Source organism: Eumetopias jubatus, unplaced genomic scaffold (assembly GCF_037043125.1).
Source record: "Eumetopias jubatus isolate StellerSeaLion01/CBP00866 unplaced genomic scaffold, mEumJub1_p1.0 scaffold_8, whole genome shotgun sequence".
In the NCBI taxonomy this organism is placed as follows: Eukaryota; Metazoa; Chordata; class Mammalia; order Carnivora; family Otariidae; genus Eumetopias; species Eumetopias jubatus.
The window spans coordinates 134,246,116-134,266,985 of NW_028274814.1; the positions used below are offsets into that span (position 1 = coordinate 134,246,116).

A 20,870-nucleotide genomic window follows, 5' to 3' on the forward strand; every position below is an offset into this window, starting at 1 on the left:
ATCAATATTTCCTATTTTCTCCCTATAGTAAGAGAACCTGATTTTGATAATTGGTGATTTTTGCTAGGCAATTAGTATTTCTGGTCACTGACATCATTTTATCACTAAGTTATTTTGTAGTCATCAAACTTCTTACAGAATATTTCTTTATTAAGCCCCTCTCCTCCCCTTCAGTATTATTCTAATTAACAGTTTTCCCCCTACTATCTCCTTTCTGATGTTCAACACAATTTCACTTCCTTGGGTTTCTTTTCTCTTGCCAAAATGATAGTTATGTTGTATACAACATTAGGTTTGTCAGTTTCAAGTATCCATATTCCCTTCTAAGCATGATCACAAGTAATCAATTTGGGACCCCTGTCAGTTAGGAAGCCATTCTAGCAACTGAAGAGGTTGTCTCAGACACAGCTCAAATTACAGGAGATCCGTGATCCAGATCAGAAGTTTTCAACTTGTGCTTTTTCAAGAGTTTCCTGAGGGGCAAGAAGGATGCCAAGTAAGTGGGGGTCTGGCTTCTCCACTTAAGTTTCATTCAACCAGAATAGTTGTTTTACACACTGGGATTATATAGAAAATTTCAAATTTAGGGTGCCTGAGTGGTTCAGTTGGTTGAGCATCTGACTCTTGATTTTGGCTCAGTTCATGATCTCAGGGTACTGAGATTAAGCCCCACATCAGGCTCTGAGATCAGCAGGGAGTCTGCTGGAGATGCTCTCTCTCTCCCTCTGCCCGCACCCCCCCCCCGCTCACACGCACTCTCACTCTCTCTCAAGTACATAAATCTTTTTTAAAAAAAGAAAATTTCAAATTTTTAGAGGTCAACTTAAAAAAATAGTTAAAACTTGTGATCTAAATGTTCTATCACTAATTAAGAGAATAAAAGAATTATTCCACAACATATTTCACCTATACAGGAATGGACTCAGAAAGTCTTTCTTCCAAATTACCTAAACCCTGAATTAAACTGGGTTTTTTTCTTCTGTCCAGCAACAGAGTCAACAATCACTTTCTTAATTGCTTAAATCTAAGAAGTCAATGTTTCAGTGCGTTAATAGTTTCAGTTTCACCATTTATTCATTTGCTCGTACATTCAACAAACATTCATCTAACACTTAATCACATTCTAAGACTTTGCTACTCAGAGTGTGGTCCTCCAGACCAACAGTACTGGCATCCCCTGCATGCTGGTTGGAGACGTGGAACCTCAGGCCTCTCCCAGATCTACACTGGAGTCTGCATTTAACAGGCACTCTAGCTGATTCATCAGCACACTAAAATTTTTGACTAGGTACCAACAATACCACAATAAGTAAAACAGACATAATCCCTGCATTCAGAAAGCTTCTCTTCTAGTCAAATATAATAAAAAACAAGTAGATATTACACACAGGGTAGTTTGGAAGAACACTGAAAGAACAAACCCCTAGCCCAAGCTGGCAGTCTAAGGAAGAACCCTGAAGGAAGCGGCACCTTCCCCTGATTCCTGACTAGATGGAAATGTTAGGAGGAGAAAAGTCATTCAGGGAAGGGGGGAAAAAAAAAAAACAGGATACGAAGTGAAACTGAGATGTGAAAGTCTATCTCTTTGGGAAATCCCAAATCTTTTAGTGTAAGTGGGAAGAGATGAGGGGCGGGGCAGGAGCTGGCTTTGACGGACCTGGTTTACCATCCTGAAGAACATAATAAGCTTTACCCTGGAGGAAAGGGGAACCACGAAGTGATTTCAACCAGGAGAGCAGGAACCTCATTTATCATTTAGAAAAATCATCCCAGGGGCCACAGGGACAAGATTAGAAACAAGGTAAGACCAGTTAAAAGGCCATCGCTGCAGTAATCCAAGAAAGGCATTTTTTTTTTAAAGATTTTATTTATTTATTTGACAGAGAGAGACACAGAGAGGGAACACAAGCAGGGGGAGTGGGAGAGGGAGAAGCAGGCTTCCCGCTGAGCAGGGAGCCTGATGTGGGGCTCGATCCCAGGACCCTGGGATCATGACCTGAGCCAAAGGCAGACGCTTAACGACTGAGCCACCCAGGTGCCCCCGAGAAAGGCATTATTAAGAATCTGCACTAAGTGGCAGTTGTAAAGATGGCAAGAAAAGAATGAATTCAGTAGATATGAACACTGCAGAATGTAAAAAAGTTGGTGGCTGGTGGCTGGGAAGAAAGAGGAAGCAGGTAGAAGAGAGATGGAATAAAAAAATTACTTCCAAAATTAGCATGCTATCATCTTTCTGCGGGACAATTTGGAAACAGTGACTTAAAAAAGTAAAAACTTCATACCCAAACATGTTACTTTCACAACAAGAAGGGAAAAACTTTATGTCCATATCTTGCCACCTACTTCTAAGAGTATGTCCTACAGTTACTTACACCAAGATTTATATACCAAGATGTTTACTGCAGTATTATTTATAACAGAAAAAAAATAAAAACAATTAAGGTCTTATAATAGGAGACTGGCTAACTGTTACAGATACACAATTCAATACACAATTCAAATATGAAGTGGAGGGAAAAATGTTTTTAAGACCACTGAATGATATAGGAAAATCTCATGAAATAAAATTACATGAAAATAAGTTACACAGAGTATATGTGTGTAAGAATAAATAAATGAACACACAAAAACTGACAGAAAAAAATATTAACTGCTGCCACTGGCTATCACTGAACTGTGTAACTATGAGGAAATTTTTACCTTCTTTTTCCTACATTTTATCTGATTATAAAACAAAACTCTTAAAGTTTCCATTTAGGAAGAAAACAAAATAAGACAACCCCTTATTTGAACATCTAGGTGGAGGGAGGTGCCAATTCCTACAACAGAGAACTCAGCAGGAACTACAGGTGGATGAGGAGTTAAGACTCCAAACATACGGAGTCTGCAGCATATCCTACGGAGGTGCTGGACAGCTGAGCACAGGAGTCTGCAGCTTGGGGGAGAGACCGGACCTGGAGATGTAATACAGGCATCAACCAACTGCATTTGATGGTGGTTAGAGCCAAAGTTCTGGGGGAAATCATTCAAAATAAAAATACAGAGTAAGAAGTAAAGGAGCCCTACAGCTCAACACTGGGGAGTAACAAAATTTAAGAGGTGGGTAGAGAAAGGTGGCAAAAGGTCTGAGCAGAAAAGAGAGTGGATATAAAAGCAGACTTGAAAAGGCCAAGAAGAGTAATAACGTCACTGATGTCAGTGGAGGAAAAGTTGCAGGTCGGAGGGAGTGGTCAATCATGTCAAATGCTACAAAGAGGTCAAACAGGATGAAGAGTGCCTATTTGATCTACAAGAACACTAATGACTTCAGTGATAGCAGTTTCTGAAGAGAGATAGGGACAGAAGCCAGAACACAGTGAAGTCTCTGGAATGTGGGAAAGTAGAATGATATAACCTGCTCTTTCAGAATCTTAGGAAGGTTAGAAAGTTGTTGATTCAAAATAGGGAAAAAGCTCAACTGATTTATATGCTAGAGTTCAGAGAGAAAGGCTGAAGATGCACCAACACTCCTGCAACAGCTGCTCTTGACTCCCCTGAGACCCTCACAGCTGTCAGCATCAATTTCCTCCACTTCCTGCCCAAGATTTTAGCGGTCTGCTGTTTGCCGTCTGTCATCACCTTCACTGCCATTCCTCCTACCCCAGAGGAATCATAGCCCTTACCTGTGCTCAAGGCAGAGCCAATACCTTTAAATCCCATCCCCTCACATCATCTCAGTTACCCTTTCGCCTTTTCTTTCTTCAGCTTTTCCCTCCGGACTCTTTCCCCTTACCATATAAATAAGCTGAAGTCTCTGCCATCTTGGGGAAGAAAAATAAAAATGAGAAATGAGAAAAGAACACCAAAAAAATGCTTGAGTGTCCATTATTTCCCAAAATAAAAACTGTCTGAGTTTCCATTACATTTCCCACTATGGATGTAAAAACAGAGTTCTTGCCTCTAATGGAACAAATAAGTAAACCATTCATCTATTCATTCGACAAATATTTATTGGTTGCCCACTGGCCTTGTGAAACAAACTACCAAAGGCAGGGGAATATAGACAATAAATATATACACACACATATACAAACACACACACACCATAATAATAAGTGCTTGAAAAAAACAGAGGAGGACAGAGAGTAATGGGAGGTGCTATTTAAGATAAGTCAGGTAGGGAAGGCTTCCCTGAGGAAATGACCCTGAGGAAATGACATTTGTGCAGGAACCTCAGTAAAAGCACAGCAAGTACCAAGGCCCTGGGACAGAAGCATGCTTGATGTGTTCAAGAAACAGCAAGAAAGTCAGTGTGGCTAAATCAGAGTAGACTAAGCGAGGGGACAGAGATAAGAAAAAATCAGGTCAGAGAGGATACCAGGCCCACATCATTAAAACTATCATACTGGGGCGCCTGGGTGGCTCAGTTGGTTGAGCATCTGGCTCTTGATTTCAGCTTGGATCATGATCTCAAGGTTGTGAGATCAAGCCCTGCATCAGGCTCTGCATTCAGCAGGGTAGTCTGTTTAAGGATTCTATCTGCCCCTCCCCCAGCTTGAGGGCACATTCTCTCACTTTCTCTCTAAAATAAATAAATAAATCTTAAAAAAAAACAAAAAAAACAAAACTATGATTTCATCGTAACCCTCACAGGAAGACACTGAGGGTTGTGAGAGAAGCATAACAGGGTCTGAGTTCAGTTTCCAAAGGCTCACTCATGCTGCTGACAGGAGAATTCCGATTACAATATAGTGATGAAGTATACTGATAAAAGGTAATTGGTCAAATCAAAAGAAGGATACCTAACACTGAGTTAGGACAGGCTTCTTAAAGGGAATGATGCCTGAACAGAATGCTGAAGGACAAGTAAGAGTTGGCAAGAAGAGTAGGGACAGAGTGGTATCTCAAATAGAGGGCATAAATGTAGAAGAGTCACGGGAGTTTTGAAAAAGTTTGGTATTTCGGGGCACCTAGGTGGCTCAGTCGTTGAGCGTCTGCCTTCGGCTCAGGTCATGATCCCAGGGTCCTGGGATCGAGTCCCATGTCGGGCTCCCTGCTCAGTGGGAGGCCTGCTTCTCCCTCTCTCATTCCCCCTGATTGTGTTCCCTCTCTTGCTTTGTCTCTCTCTGTCAAATAAATAAAATCTTTAAAAAAAAAAAAAAAACTTTAAAAAGTTTGGTATTTCTATTCCCCAGCATCAGTCAGAAAATATTTTATAAAAATATACCACTGATAATGTCTACCCCCCAAAAAAAGACATATGCAAAAAAACATTTGCATGACCTTTATGGAGAAAATTGTAAGCTCTGTGGAAAGACATCAAAGAAGACCTATTTAACTGGAGAGATAAAACTAACTAATGGACAGGGGCGCTTGGGTGGCTCAGGCGTTAAGCATCTGCCTTCTGTTCAGGTCATGATCCCAGGGTTCTGGGATCGAGCCCCGCATCGGGCTCCCTGCTCAGTGGGGAGCCTGCTTCTCCCTCTCCCACTCCCCCTACTTGTGTTCCCTCTCTTGCTGTGTCTCTCTCTGTCAAATAAATAAATAAAATCTTTAAAAAAAAAACCTAACTAATGGACAGATAAAACTAGTACCCAATATGTAAAATGTGTGTTCTCCCCATTAACCTATAAGTTATATATTTCAAATCAAAATCCCAACAAGTACACCAAAAGGCATACACAAGAATTTTATGTTTCTTGATTCATAATTCATAATAGCCCCAAACTAAAACAACCCAAATACCCACCAAAAGTAAAACAAATTCCACTATATTCATAAAATGGATTAATTATATAGCAATGAAAATAAGCTAGAGCCACACACAATTCAACACAAATGAATTTTAAAACAAGACAGCAACAGAACACATACAGCATGATTCCATTTACATAAAGTTTAGAAACCAATAAAACTAATTCATGGTGTTAGAAGTGAGGATGGTATTTTCCTTTGGGCAAAAAGAAGGAATACTGATTGGGAAGAAGCACATGAGATGGTTATGGGTGCTAGGAATATCTCCTAACAAAGTAGCAATTAAACACAGGTATGTAAGCTCTGTGACAATTCAATAATCAGGACACTTAAAATTTGTGTGTTATTCTATATTAACACTATATACGTCAATAAAATGAAAGTGTGCTAGTGTCTGCAATTTCCTTGGAAATGTAAAAAATACGATGGATTGATAGAAGGATAGATAGATATGTTACAAAGTAAGTATAACAAAATGTTAATGGTAGAATTTAAGAGGTGGACATAAAGGTATTCGTTGTAAAACTCTGCATTTGAAATTTTTCATAATAAAATGGAGAAAAAAATGAGGTTTTTGGTTTTTTTGTTTGTTTGTTTTTGCATAACTCCACAAGCTGATTCTAAAGTTATGGAAAATTAAAAAGGGCAAGAACAGCCAAGACAACTCTGGAGACAGAAAAGGCAAGGAAAGACTATCATAACAAGCAACAAGACTCATCATTAAGCAACAGTAACTAAGATGATGTAGTACAACACAGAGGTGAACAGAGACCAATGAAACAGAACAAAGGGCATAAAAACTAACTCATGCACACTGAGAAACAGGTAAGGCTGACACTAAAGATCAGTACAGAAAAGTAGGACTACTGATAAATAATGATTCATAGATTAGATGAGATGAACTTACAGAATATCTTTAATAACTCACAGGAAAATAAATTTTGAACAATAAACACAAGTTGCAGAAGAATACATATAATTCTCTCTCCAATAAATATATATGTGATATAAAAAATGAGAAATAATATCTTAGAATTATTAGGAATATATTAATATGTTAAAAAAATACAGAACTACTTGGCCATATAATATCAAATTCAGGGCAGCAGTTACCCTGGGAACAGACGGAGATCCATGGAAAATAGTACATAAGCCAGATGGTATGTAAGTACATAAGTATTTGCTATATTACTATTTACACCTTTTCTGAAACCTTAAGTTTTTATAAGAAATTATAATTTTTTTTCATTAAAAGTTTGAAGTAACAGTGCATGGTTGTAAACAGTACTAAAAAGCAAAAACTGGGGCACGTGGGCAGCAAAGTTGGTTAAGTGTCCGACTCTTGGTTTTGATTCAAGTCATGATCTCAGGGTCATAGGACTGAGGCCCACCCAGGGCTCCACATGCTCAGCTCAGAATCTGCTTGAAATTCTCTCACTCTCCCTCTTCCTCTGTGCCACCCTCTATGCTCAGTCTCTCTCTCTCAAAATAAATAAATAAATCTTTAAAAATAAAATAAAAAGCAAAAACTAGGGGTGCCTGGGTGGCTCAGTCAGTTAAGCGTCTGACTTAATTTCAGCTCAGGTCATGATCTCATGACCTGAGTCATGGGGTCGTGAGATTGAGCCCCAAATTGTCAGGCTCTGTGTTCAGCAAGGAGCCTTCTTGAGATTCTCTACCTCTCCCTCTGCCCCTCCCCCTACTCACAATATGGGTGTGTGCTCTCTCGCTAATAAATAAATAAAATCTTTTTTTAAAAAAAACTTAAAAAGCAAAGACTAAAAATGCGGAATGATAAGAGAAGAAGCTAATGAAACAGAAAGAGACCAGACCCTGCAAGCCTTATAAAACACGGCTTTTATTTTTATCCTATAAAGCAGTCACTGAAAAGTATTAAGCTAGGGAGGTCTAAAAGATTACTGACAAGCTATAGAATAAGTTTCCTAATGACAAAGGCTTATTTATCATTTAACCCCTAATCTTAGTTTATGACAATGATGTTCAATAAGTATTTGCTGAATTAATGAATTTATGGAAGGGATTGGGAGGGAGAAGCAGAGAAGTAGAAAGACAAATCAGAAAGCAGTTGTAATAACCCAGGCAGGAAATGTAGGGTTTATAATGATCACCTAAACTTCCTATTTCTCTATTTCATAAAAAACAGTAAGATTAAAGAAACTTTCAAGAGACATGAAATAAAGTAATCATCTATAACAAGAACATGAAGACCTTGGTTCAAATTAGGCAATGCAATAATTCCGTATGTACTCACCATTCTTCCGCTCACTAAGTGGAGGCAAATTGGGATTCCTGCCAGGGTGGAGGCCTAGGGTCAGCTCGGGCTGCAAGGAGAGCTCCTGCAGTTCATTGGCAACAGCTTCGCTCTGGGGGCTGGGGGCCGCAGACAGGGACACCAGCACTGGTTCATCATCATTTTCGCCAGCCCCTCCTCCGTCCAGCCCATTCACAGCAATGACGGAAGGGGGCAGGCACACTACACTGGAGAAATCCACTTTGGCTTTCGTGATGGCAACCTGGAAATGGAAGGGCAGACAAAAGTTTAGATGTCACTATGAAGAGAGACTATTCCACTGGACATATGCTGAATACTATTCTACATTATATTACTGGCAAGCTACCATTAATCTTAAGCATTTTCTCTAAAGTAAGGCAGCACCATTTTTAAATTAATATTTACTGGGGTGCCTGGGTGGCACAGTCAGTTAAGCGTCCAACAATTGGTTTCGGCTCAGGTTGTGATCTCAGGGTCACGAGATCAAGGTCCACAATGGGCTCTGCACTCAGCAGGGAGGCCTACTTCAGATTCTCTCTCCCTCTCTTTCTGTCCCTCCTGCTTGTGCTCTCTTGGTCTCTCTCTCTAAAATAAATAAAATAAAATCTTTTTTAAATTAAGTAATTAATATTTACTATGCTCACAGAGTGCATGTGATTTCAAGTCTGATACTGTCCTCAACTACATCACTCAGGAGGACAACATTCAATTGAAATAAAAGCAGCACACACAACTTATATTGGGATAAAAGGATATAGTGACCGGAGAAATAGTTATGGAATAAATGTTATCCTCCAACTACCAAGGGGAAGTACCTTGAGAAATAACACTTTAATGAGTATCCAAAAGGTATTAAAGTGTTATAGTGTACCAACATTATCTGGGGGAGAAAATTTCTTTAAGAAAATAATTCCCAGGGCGACTGGATGGCTCAGTTGATAAAGCATGGGACTGTTGATCTTGGGGTTGTGAGTTCAAGCCCCACGCTGAGTGTATAGCTTACCTGAAAGAAAAAAAATGTCCAAGCCATTAGATTTCATAAAAAAAAGAGATGTATGTCTGATGATAGATATTTGCCCAACTATTTTAACTTACATGAATATTTAATCATAATACCCAGAAATGGGTTATTAAAAATAAGACACCTGGCAACATAAGAACAAGATCGGTAAAAATGATAAAGAATACATTATAACACAAAAATCTTTCCAATAGCATCTCTTCATTAAACCATACCATGGACTAAGATCTGTAAAAATGATAAAGAATACATTATAACACGAAAATATTTTCAATAGCATCTTTTCATTAAACCATAGCATGGCCTAAAAAAGAAAAAAACAAGCATAGCATGGACTCAGGGTTAAGTGAATTAGGAATTTATTCATTCACTGAACCCTACTATGCAGTTAAGAATTATTTTTATAAAGCATTTAAAATATAAAAAATGATCTAATGTGTAAGAAAAGATATGAAAATGCATACTCATATATAAAAATATTATCCAGAGGAAAAAGAGATAATAAGGAGATACACCAAAAACACAAAATGGGTTTTGACTGGATTATGAACAATTTTCTTTCTTTTTACTTTCTTTAGTTTCCAAATTTCTCTAAAACACATATATATTGTTTGTATAATGAAAAAGCTACAGGTCTTTTTTTTTTTTTATTTACTTGTCAGAGAGAGAGAGAGAGAGAGAGCACAAGCAGGGGGAGGGGCAGAGGGAGGGGCAGAGGGAGAGGGAGAAGCAGGCTCCCCGCTGAGCAAGGAGCCTAACACAGGACTTGATCCCAGGACCCCGGGATCATGACCTGAGCTGAAGGCAGACGCTTAACCAACTGAACTACCCAGGCATCCCAAAAAAGCTATAGTTCTTAATCTAGAAAAAGGACCTAGGAATTCCCTGTAGGCTTCAGTGAACACTTTAATTTGGAGATGAGGAAACCAATAAAATACTGAAAAACCACGAAATGAAGAAAGGCATTAAAAACTAAAAAGTAAAAAGACCATCACATTCTATCTTCATATAAGGCTACAGTGTGCCCAAACATGGTCATAGTTCTGACTGATACACCTCATAAATATAAAATGGATTGGAAAAGATCCAGATTAGAGCAAGGAAGATGGGGGATTGACATTAAAAAGAACAAAGATATTAAGAAGGACTCTTGGGGAGCCTGGGTGGCTCAGTGGTTACGCGTCTGCCTTTGGCTCGGGTCATGGTCCCAGGGTCCTGGGATCAAGTCCCCGCATCGGGCTCCCTGCTCGGCGGGAGGCCTGCTTCTCCCTCTCCCACTCTCCCTGCTTGTGTTCCCTCTCCCGCTGTCTCTCTCTCTGTCAAATAAATAAAATCTTTAAAAAAAAAAAAAAAAGGACTCTCTACTCCAAAAAGGCTGGAAGAAGACTTGAGTGAGGCAAGTTCAAAAGAAAAAAAGTTAGGGATTCAATACTAGGAACTTAATATTCTAAGATAGTATGGGCAAACAATGGAAAAGGATTTTTTTAGGGCTTGAACAATTTTAGGAATTAGAAAACCACAGACGTCTAAGAAAATCCAGAATCTAACCTTCAAAGAATTTTTTTCCCATCTTGCCTGTGACTTAACCATTTAAGCTGTGTCTCTGTGTGCACTAGGGGAAAAAATTGTTATACATGATTAATCCATCTGGCTCAGTACTTTTTAAAGATTTTATTTATTTATTCGACAGAGAGAGACACGGAGAGAGGGAACACAAGCAGGGGGAGTGGGAGAGGGAGAAGCAGGCTTCCTGCCGAGCAGGGAGCCCGATGAGGGACTCGATCCCAGGACCCTGGGATCATGACCTGAGCCGAAGACAGTCGCTTAACCAACGGAGACACCCAGGCGCCCCTTGGCTCAGTACTCTTTACCACCGACTCTGAAAGAGCATGTTTGTTTTCCTTAACAGCAGCCTTTTTAGACTAAAAGATTCAATTTTATGATATTCAAGGATCCTCTGAGACCCAAACTCCTTAGGACAGCAGTCCTCAATACCCTTTCCCTACCCTGATACATATGTGCACATGCTCACACATCCACACACATGCGCATGGAGATGTGTGTTTTTTAAAAAACAAGAACTCGTGAGTCCTAAAGGAAAGTAGGAGGAGGACAGTATCAAAACTTCAGCCCTAAGACCCAGGAAAAGTAGCTTCACATACAGTAACAGGTTTTGTATAAACAACTGTTAATATACAATAAAATACCATTCAGCCATAAGGAAGGAAGGAAATCCTGCCATTTGCCACAACGTGGATGAACCTCAAAGGCATTATGCTAAGTGAAGTAAGTCAGAGGAAGACAATGTATGATCTCACTTAGATTTATGGTTACAAGGTGGGGGGGGAGGAAATTTGGATGAAGGTGGTCAAAAGGTAGAAACTTCCAATTAAAGATAAGTAAGTCCTGGAGATGTAATATACAACATGAGACCACAGTTAACACTGCTGTATGGTGTATCTCACAGTTGTTAAGAGACTAAATCCTAAAAGTTCCTCAACACAATGAAAAAAAACAACACTTCTTTTTGTTTTTGTATCTATATGAGGTGATGGATGTTAAAACCAAACATATGGTGGCAATCATTTCACAGTATATGTAAGTCAAATCCTCATGCTAAACACTAAACTCAAAAGTGTTGTGTGTAAGTTATAGCTCAGTAAAACTGGGGAAAGAAAGTTGTGAAATCACTCCTGATTATGAGTTCATACCTCCCACTAGAAAACTGAAAAATTTACCTAAAAAGGTAATTTACTAATTTACTAAGTTAACTCATATTATTCATTGAGCTTGAAAGAATAAAACATCTATTCTTAAAATTTAGGTCTCACTAATTCAGAACAACCTTCCTCCTATTACTTTGAATTATATTATTATTATTGCTGAGATTCAGATTCGATATTTACACATGTTACTACTCAAGGAACGATAAAAATCCATCACAGAATACCAAGCTTTTTGTTTTTTTCCAAACAATTTTATTTATTTGACAGAGAGAGACACAGCAGAGAGGGAACACAAGCAGGGGGAGTGGGAGAGGGAGAAGAAGGCTTCCCGCTGAGCAGGGAGCCCAACCGGGGCTCGATCCCAGGACCCTGGGATCCTGACCTGAGCTGAAGGCAGATGCTTAACGACTGAGCCACCCGGGCGCCCACCAAGCTTTTTTAAAAATGAAGCTTGAATTTAAACTGCATGAGTCTGTAATTCTGGCATGCACTTAATACACATAATCAGTACTTCCAGAAAATATAAAAAAAAAAAAAATTGAAGTGTGGAAAATGGCCCCCACAAGAAAGTCAACCTAGGTCTAGGACTAGGCATGAAGGGAAAAACTAAGTTTAAAAAGTGATTTTCTTAGAACACATACTTTTTTAGGGGTGCCTGGGTGGCTCAGTCAGTTAGGTGTCTGCCTTTGGCTCGGGTCATGATCTAGGGGTCCTGGGATTGAGCCCTGCCATGTCAAGGCTCCCTGCTCAGTGGGGAGTCTGCTTCTCCCTCTCCCTCTGCCCCTCCCCCCTGCTCCTGCTCGCACTCTCAAATAAATAAAATCTTTAAAATATATATATACATACACACACACACATTTTTAATAGATTAAAGGAGTGTCAAATTCTTTTTTTTTTTAAGATTTTATTTATTTATTTGACAGAGAACGACACAGCAAGAGAGGGGACACAAGCAGGTGGAGTGGGAGAAGGAGAAGCAGGCTTCCCGTAGAGCAGGAAGCCTGATGCGGGGCTCGATCCCAGGACCCTGGGATCATGACCTGAGCCGAAGGCAGACGCTTAACGACTGAGCCACCCAGGCATCCCAGGAGTGTCAAAATCTGTAGTGATGCAATTATGATTGTGCCTGTCAATGTCTGGAATGAAAGAAAAAGCCATCTGAAAAACTGCTTTGGGGCACATGGGTGGCTCAGTCGTTAAGCGTCTGCCTTCAGCTCAGGTCATGATCCCAGGGTTCTGGGATCTAGCCCGGCATCCGGCTCCCTGCTCAGCGGGAAGCCTGCTTCTCCCTCTCCCACTCCCCCTGCTTGTATTCCCTCTCTCACTGTGTCTCTCCCTGTCAAATAAATAAAAAAAAATCTTAAAAAAAAAAATGAAAAACTCTTTACTGAGAAAATCTGAAAAAATAAATTCTGAATGGAATAAAGCAGTTTAATAGCTTAGTAACTGATTAAGTTCCATATTTATGGGATCATTAAGGGCTTGGAGATCACTTAAAATTTTCATATGTATACTTTACCACATACTTTTATTGGGTAAATTACATGCTATGGTGGTATCTATTAATGTTTTCAATAATTACTGATTTCAGGGGCACCTGGGTGGCTCAGTCGTTAAGCGTTTGCCTTGACTCAGGTCATGATCTCAGGGTCCTGGGATTGAGCCCTGCATTGGGCTCCCTGCTCAGGGGGAAGCCTGCTTCTCCCTCCCCCACTCCCCCTGCTTGTGTTCCTGCTCTCTCTCTCTCTCTCTGTCAAATTAAAATACATATATATATTACTGATTTCAAAAGTTTCAGGATATATCCTTTTAAAATACCATTATTAAACTGCATTACAACGAAACTCTTCCATAAAATCACAGGCCAGGGGATGGGGGGGTTAGATGAAACAAGAGTGGCAGAATGTTGGTAACTGTTGAAGCTGAGTATTGGGTACATGGAGACTCATACTATTATTCTCTCTACATGTGTGTATGCTAGATAACATGCTTATAATGCTTTTTTAAAAAAATAAGGTTATTCCAGGGGCACCTGGGTGGCTCAGTCGTTATGCGTCTGCCTTCAGCTCAGGTCATGATCCCAAAGTCCTGGGATCGAGCCTCACATCGGGCTCCCTGCTCCGCGGGAAGCCTGCTTCTCCCTCTCCCACTCCCCCTGCTTGTGTCCCCTCTCTTGCTGTGTCTCCTCTGTCAAATAAATAAATAAAATCTTTTAAAAAAACAATAAGGTTATTCCATAGAACAAAGTGAAGACTTGGTAAGACATAAAGCAAGGTGTCCTCAATCTTGACCTTGACCTTAGAAAATAAGCCAAATAAAAGTCAAAATCAAGCACTGACAAAAGAAAAGAATATTTAGCATAAAATACGTATATATTGGGAAGATTTATTTCTAGCAAATATATTACTTTCTACTCATTTTTAAACAGCCCACAGAAGAAAGTCCTAGTAAACTGACAATCTAGAGACAAGATCCAAAAATGTGGAGGTATAGTCACCATGTATTAAAATGTCTCCTCTACCAATTACTAAATACTCTTAAAATTTTATTTACGGTATAACCTGCATGAAAAAGAACCTAAAAGTGTAATATTTATCTCAGATTATATGTATTGTATTATTTAGAAAAATAAAAAAGTTGTATCTCAAACAAAATACTTTCTGAAATGTCTCAGAGGAAAAGTAAATTAAAAGAACCAAAAGAAAAAAAATCTATGTTTTAGTGTTGTAAATTTATAATTCCACTCAGTCCGAGATCAGACTTTTTTTTCATCATAGGATCACCAACTCCAATTTCTTGGCTGCTGATTCACATGTGATCAGTAGCAGCCAGAACAAAAACAACATGGGGGCAGGGTCATCTCCCACAACCCATCTGTTTCACTCTCTTGCTGGCTTGATTCCGCCTCATCTTTTCTCCACCCCACCCCCTTTTTGGGCTACATGCCTTCTGCTGGTGCCGAGTGGCATATGTAACTAGAAGCAAAAACACAAAATGTGTTAGAGAAATGGAAGAGCTCAGGCAGACAGCTCATAACTCTAAAAAAGTATATACTAGCAGGATTTTTTTTATTATGACCTATGACTGAGTTAATTTATGCAACCAAATGATATGGTTCCCTGAAAAAAAAATTCTGTATAAAAACTGTTTTAATCTATTAGTGAACTTCCCTTTAGATGGATAGGTTCTTATTTTCCTTGATTTATCTTCAATAGTAGATAAACCAAAATCTTACTCTTACTGTCTAAGCAGACATATATATACAGATGAATCTGACACAAAGGAATTCAAGAACAAGAACTTTCTGAGAGTTTATTATGTATGTACTAGGCACTGCCCTGGGTCCCACAGGAAGTGAGGAAAATATCAAGTCTTGCCCTTATCTCTGTCACTATCACCCCCATTATCTTCAGATGTCTTAAAAACTACTCAGATATCTAGCGACGGCATATAAACGGCCTTTCCCTTACCTCTTCATCATAGAAATCATCTAAAACCAAGGACTAAAAGAAACAGAAAAATATAACATCTACCTAAAAAGAGTGGAAGGCACATGGAAGAGTGGTGTGGCTGCAAATTCTCTGACACTTGTCCCACTGATAAGTAAGGTCTATTTCCCCTCCACCGAATCTGAGCTGGCCTGACTGCCTTTACCAACGGAGTAGAGTGAAGTCATGCTATGCCAGTTCCAGGTATAGATTTTTGAGAAACTGGTAGCTTTTATCTTGGTCTCTTGGAGCCCTGTGTTCCCAGACAGAAGTCTAACTACTCTGCTGGAGAAACCATAAAAAGAAGTCTAGGGGCGCCCAGCTGGCTCAGTCAGTAGAGTACACAACTCTTGAAATCTGGGTTGTGAGTTCAAGCCCCACATTGGATGTAGAGATTACTTAAAAATGAAATCTTTAATAAAACAATTTTTTTTAATTTTCTAATCTTAAAAAAAAAAAAAAAAAGTTGTCTAAAGACTATCCTGAAAGGAATATGGATCCAGTTGAGACTAGCCTTCTAGACATCCCCACCAAAGTGTCAGGCATTTACACGCTTGGTCCCTCCAGACAAGCCCAGTCATTTGCTGAATGCCACCATGTGGACCCAAGTTAATACCATGCGGAGCAGAAGAATCCCTAAGCTAAGCCCTGCCTAAATTCCTTACCCACAAAACTGCGAGATATGGTAAATGACATCAACACTGGAAAGTGGGATAGTACAGTATGCCTTCAAATTCTGAAAAGAAAAATTTATTTTCGAATGAGAATTGCTATACAGCCTATCAATCAACTGTATGAAGACATTTCAAGCAACGGAAGTTTTATCTCCCAAGTAATTTTTTTCAGGAAGCTCCATGAAGCTATGGCCTTTGCTCACTTCAGGTTTTCAGCTCCACCTGGTCATTCTATAGGGCATCAGTCAGCTAAGTTTTCTCTCTTCTCCCAACAAAGTGGTTAATGGTAACAGTATAACACTGCCTCTTCATTTAAAACAGTACAAGGCCCTTCAGAGTAGTTCTTCACTTCTCACCACTTCTCTTAAGCACCCTCTGCTCCAACCATATGTACCTGTTATGCTGCTCTCTACATGTGACCACCTAGAATTGTCTCTTCCTCCCCAACCTACCCCCATCTCCCTACTATCCATCCCCTTCTTATAGACCAGCTTCCATAAGATCCCAGGTTTGCTACTACTACTGCTTACTTTTACTACTATTATAATGGATTGATCCTCCACTAGATGCTAAGTTTATTGAGCAAAGGAATTTTGTCCCTTTGTATTTTTTTAAACTTTTTTAAGATTTTTTTATTTATTTGAGAGAGAGAGAATGAGAGATAGAGCGCACGAGAGGGAAGAGGGTCAGAGGGAGAAGCAGACTCCCTGCTGAGCAGGGAGCCCGATGCGGGACTCGATCCCGGGACTCCAGGATCATGACCTGAGCCGAAGGCAGTCGCTTAACCAACTGAGCCACCCAGGCGCCCTGTCCCTTTGTATTTTAACTTGACTATAATACTTGACTGTAATACTTGTCTTATTAACTTGACTATAATATATATTAACTATAATACTTGACACAGAATAGAAACTCAATAAATATTTGTTAATTTACTGACTATATTATCCTCACAGCAACCACATCATATACACAATCAAAGCACTGATAAAGAAAAAAGAGGGAAGAAAGTTTTGTCACAGGTAGGTATTTATGTTTAAATAGAAATATACAGAAGATCAGAAAAGGCTTCCTGAGAGAGGTAATATTAATATTTGAGAATAGCCATAAAAAACGAATAGGACTGACAGGTTTCACTTATTTTTCATTTATTCTTTCAACAAGTATGTACTGAGTACCTACTACATGCCAGGCATTATTTCTGGGTTGTAGAGATACTACAGTGAATAAAACAAAGTTCCTGTCCTCAGGGAGCTTATGTTATCCCAGGAGATAGAACAGCATGAACAGGAACACAGATGTGAGAAGGTGTGGATTTATGTTCTAGAAGGGCAGTCCAGTTCAAGTACAAGTTATGGGAGATGTACCTGGACGAGCAAGCTGAGTTTACATCATCAAACCTGCTTTAGAGAATTAATCTGGCAGTGGGGTAAATACTGGATTGAAAAAAAGGAACATAAGATTGGGGGAAAAGTTCCGAAGCTACTTCATTAGGCAAAGTGTAACCTGTTGAGATCCTGAATTTGGGTAGTAAATGTAGAAAGAAGGTAACTGCCACACAACACAAAACCACACCTGGTACAGAGAAGGAACTCAGATCTTTGTTGAATTCATGTGGGATGAATGAGGCAGAATTTACATGTGACAGGATGTGTTTGTGTTTGGTTGCAGAGGGTGAAGGAAAGGAAGGTTTCATAGGAACACTCCACTTCCAGAGAGCAGGGGAAACCTGTAATGGAAATGTATCTGAGTTTCCATTAGGTACCTGGGAAGGAAAACATGGAAATGAAGGTAGAGTGAGAGAAACAGAAAAGAATACAATAGGAAGAGAACAAAAGGAAAAAAGTAGGGAGAGTAAGAGAAAGAGAAAGAGGTACAGACGTAAGGGAATGACATATTGCTATCACACCTGACACCCTTGGTAATGCAGGAATTCCTAGTCTCAAGATTGCCTACTTTGGGTCTTAGACCATCCCTCTGACTACTAAAATTATATATACAGCTGGGTATCTAATTATGTATCAGTACTTTCTACTCATACTATTTTAGAAGAAGCTCAATAAAGCTGTAACTTTATAATGCTGAGGGACAACCAGCTGTCCCCAAACTTAAAGACACAAGTAGGCTCAAGGGCTTATATGAAGGGACATGAACTTACCAGCTGGAAGCAGCAGAAATAAATAAAAACAGAAGACAAATAGAATATGTACTTTATCCCCAGGCTCAACTTTTTCTATTTTCTTTTTTTAAAGATTTTATTTATGTATTTTAGAGACAGAGAATGAGAGAGAGCACGAGCTGGGGGAGAAGTAGAGGGACAAGCAGACTCCCCACTGTACATGACTTGGCGTTTAATCCCAGGACTCTGAGATCATGACCTAAGCCAAAGTCAGACGCTCAACCGACTGAGCCACCTGGCATCCCTCAACTCTTTTTCTGTTGATAACCTCTACACCATTCTTGACAAACCCCCGCCAGATATCTGCAGCTAGAACATAATCTAATGGTGCTGGGTATACATGAGAACATCTTCCCTCAATGGAGTGGCCCAAACTGCCTTTCAGTCTTAGGTCACCTAAGAAGGCCTTCTGTGGTGGACCAGACTTCCATTAACTCACTCAATAAATATATATTGATCAGGCACTGTTCTAGGCACTGGAAGTGGAACAGATAGAAAACATCCCTGCTTTCATGGAGCTAACATTATAGTGGGAGAAACATAAAAATAGAGGTAAATAATATACAACAGAATAATTTCAGATAATTAAGTATCATGTGTAGGGAGGGGGCAGGGTGGCTAAGTCTGATGAAATGGACAAGAAAGGTCTCATTGAGGAGGTAATATCTGAGGTGAGACTTACTAAGTAATAGCCAACACTTAATGAACACTTACTATTAAATGAGACACTTCATGTGTATATATTCAATTTTTATAACACCAAGATGCACTTTTTTTTTATTAACATATAATGTATTATTTGTTTCAGGGGTACAGGTCTGTGATTCATCAGTCTTACACAAGTCACAGCGCTCACCATAGCACATACCCTCCCCAATGTCCATCACCCAGCCACCCCATCCCTCCCACCGCCCCCCCCAACTCCGGCAACCCGCAGTTTGTTTCCTGAGATTAAGAGTCTCTTATGGTTTGTCTCCCTCTCTGGTTTCGTCTTGTTTAATTTTTCCCTCCTTTCCTCTATGATCCTGTATTGTTTCTCAAATTCCATGTATTAAGACATATTTACTTTTATCATCCCATTTTTTTACAGTTGAAGAAATGAAGGCACTAAGAAGTCACATAACTTGAAAACAGGCAACTGGGTTTGAGAACCTGTGCCCCTAACCACTACACAATCTGGCACTACCGGAATTTGATAAGCAGCAGCTAGCCATGCAGAGGAAGTAAGTTCAAAGGCCAGGAGGTGGGAATGAGTTTGGCATCTTCAAGGAAAGACCAGCATGGGCAGAGAGCACAGTGGGAGGGGAGAACTATATTCTTAAAAAAAACTGGATGAACAAAGATACAAATGTAGGGACCCGAAGGGGTACGTGTACCCCAATGTTTATAGCAGCAATGTCCACCATAGCCAAACTGTGGAAAGAGCCAAGATGCCCATCGACAGATGAATGGATAAAGAAGATGTGGTATATATACACAATGGAATATTATGCAGCCATCAAAAGGAATGAGATCTTGCCATTTGCAACAACGTGGATGGAACTGGAGGGTGTTATGCTAAGTGAAATAAGTCAATCAGAGAAAGACATGTATCACATGACCTCACTGATATGAGGAATTCTTAATCTCAGGAAAGAAACTGAGTGTTACTGGAGTGGTTGGGGGTGGGAGGGATGGGGTGGCTGGGTGATAGACATTGGGGAGGGTATGTGCTACGGTGAGCGCTGTGAATTGTGCAAGACTGTTGAATCACAGTTCTGTACTTCTGAAACAAATAACGCAACATATTTTAAGAAAAAAGAAAAAGAAGAAGATAACAGGAGAGGAAGAAAAGGGGAGTATGTCAGAGGGGGAGACGAACCATGAGAGATGATGGACTCTGAAAAACAAACTGAGGGTTCTAGAGGGGAGGGGGGGAGGGGGATGGGTTAGCCTGGTGATGGGTATTGAGGAGGGCACGTTCTGCATGGAGCACTGGGTGTTATGAACAAACAATGAATCATGGAACACTGCACCAAAAACTAATGATGTAATATATGGTGATTAACATAACAATAAAAAAATAAAAAAAAAAACACATTGGAATAAAGCAGAATAAAATGTGAAAAAAAAAACTGGATGACACTGGGAGGTTTTTTAAGTAATAAAATGATATGATATGAAGTATATTTTTAAAAGATCACTTTGGCAGCTGTGTAGAAAACCTTAGCCTGGGGGCGCCTGGGTGGTGCAGTAGGTTAAGCACCCGACTCTTGGTTTCAGCTCAGGTTGTGATCTTAGGGTCCTGAGATCAAGGCCCACATGGGGCTCCACACTCAGCTTAGAGTCTGCTTGGGATTCTCTCTCCCTCTCCATCTGCCCCTCTTCCCCCACAGGCATGCATGCTCTCTCTCTCAAATAAATAAATCTTTAAAAAGAAAAAAAAAATCTTAGCCTACTGCCTGACTTTGAGTGTGGTATATAATTTACCATTTTGCTGGCCCCCTAGTAATTATCGCAATAATGTTTTTGGGAAAAGTTATGACATGTGATCTTAATACATCATATTGCTGAGTTTGGTGATATGACCTTGAGCATATCACTCTGAATAAAAATTAAATTGTCACCCTATCCTGTTATCTTAAAGGGTCTTATGGGAAGTTATTCTGAAAAGTACAAAGAGTTTAACTATAAGGTGGTATTTTATTGGAAACATTTAACAGAAATTTGACAATTTGCCTTAATGCCTAACCCAAATTCCCCCTTCACCACAAAAA

The 20,870-nt window shown here is 39.6% G+C and overlaps 1 protein-coding gene across 4 annotated transcripts in view; it reads right to left on the reverse strand.

Annotated features, from left to right (window-relative positions):
- The window catches only part of MRTFA (myocardin related transcription factor A), a 192,814-nt gene that overhangs the window by 106,470 nt on the left and 65,474 nt on the right, over positions 1 to 20,870 (reverse strand). For all 4 annotated transcript variants that reach the window (XM_088025383.1, XM_028115594.2, XM_028115589.2 and 1 more), the window contains one exon: positions 8,006 to 8,267. Coding sequence is in view for 2 of the 4 variants with exons in the window: in XM_028115589.2 (XP_027971390.1) it covers positions 8,006 to 8,267 (262 nt within the window). In the remaining 2 variants the exon portion in view is untranslated. The remainder of the gene's footprint in view (positions 1 to 8,005; positions 8,268 to 20,870) is intronic.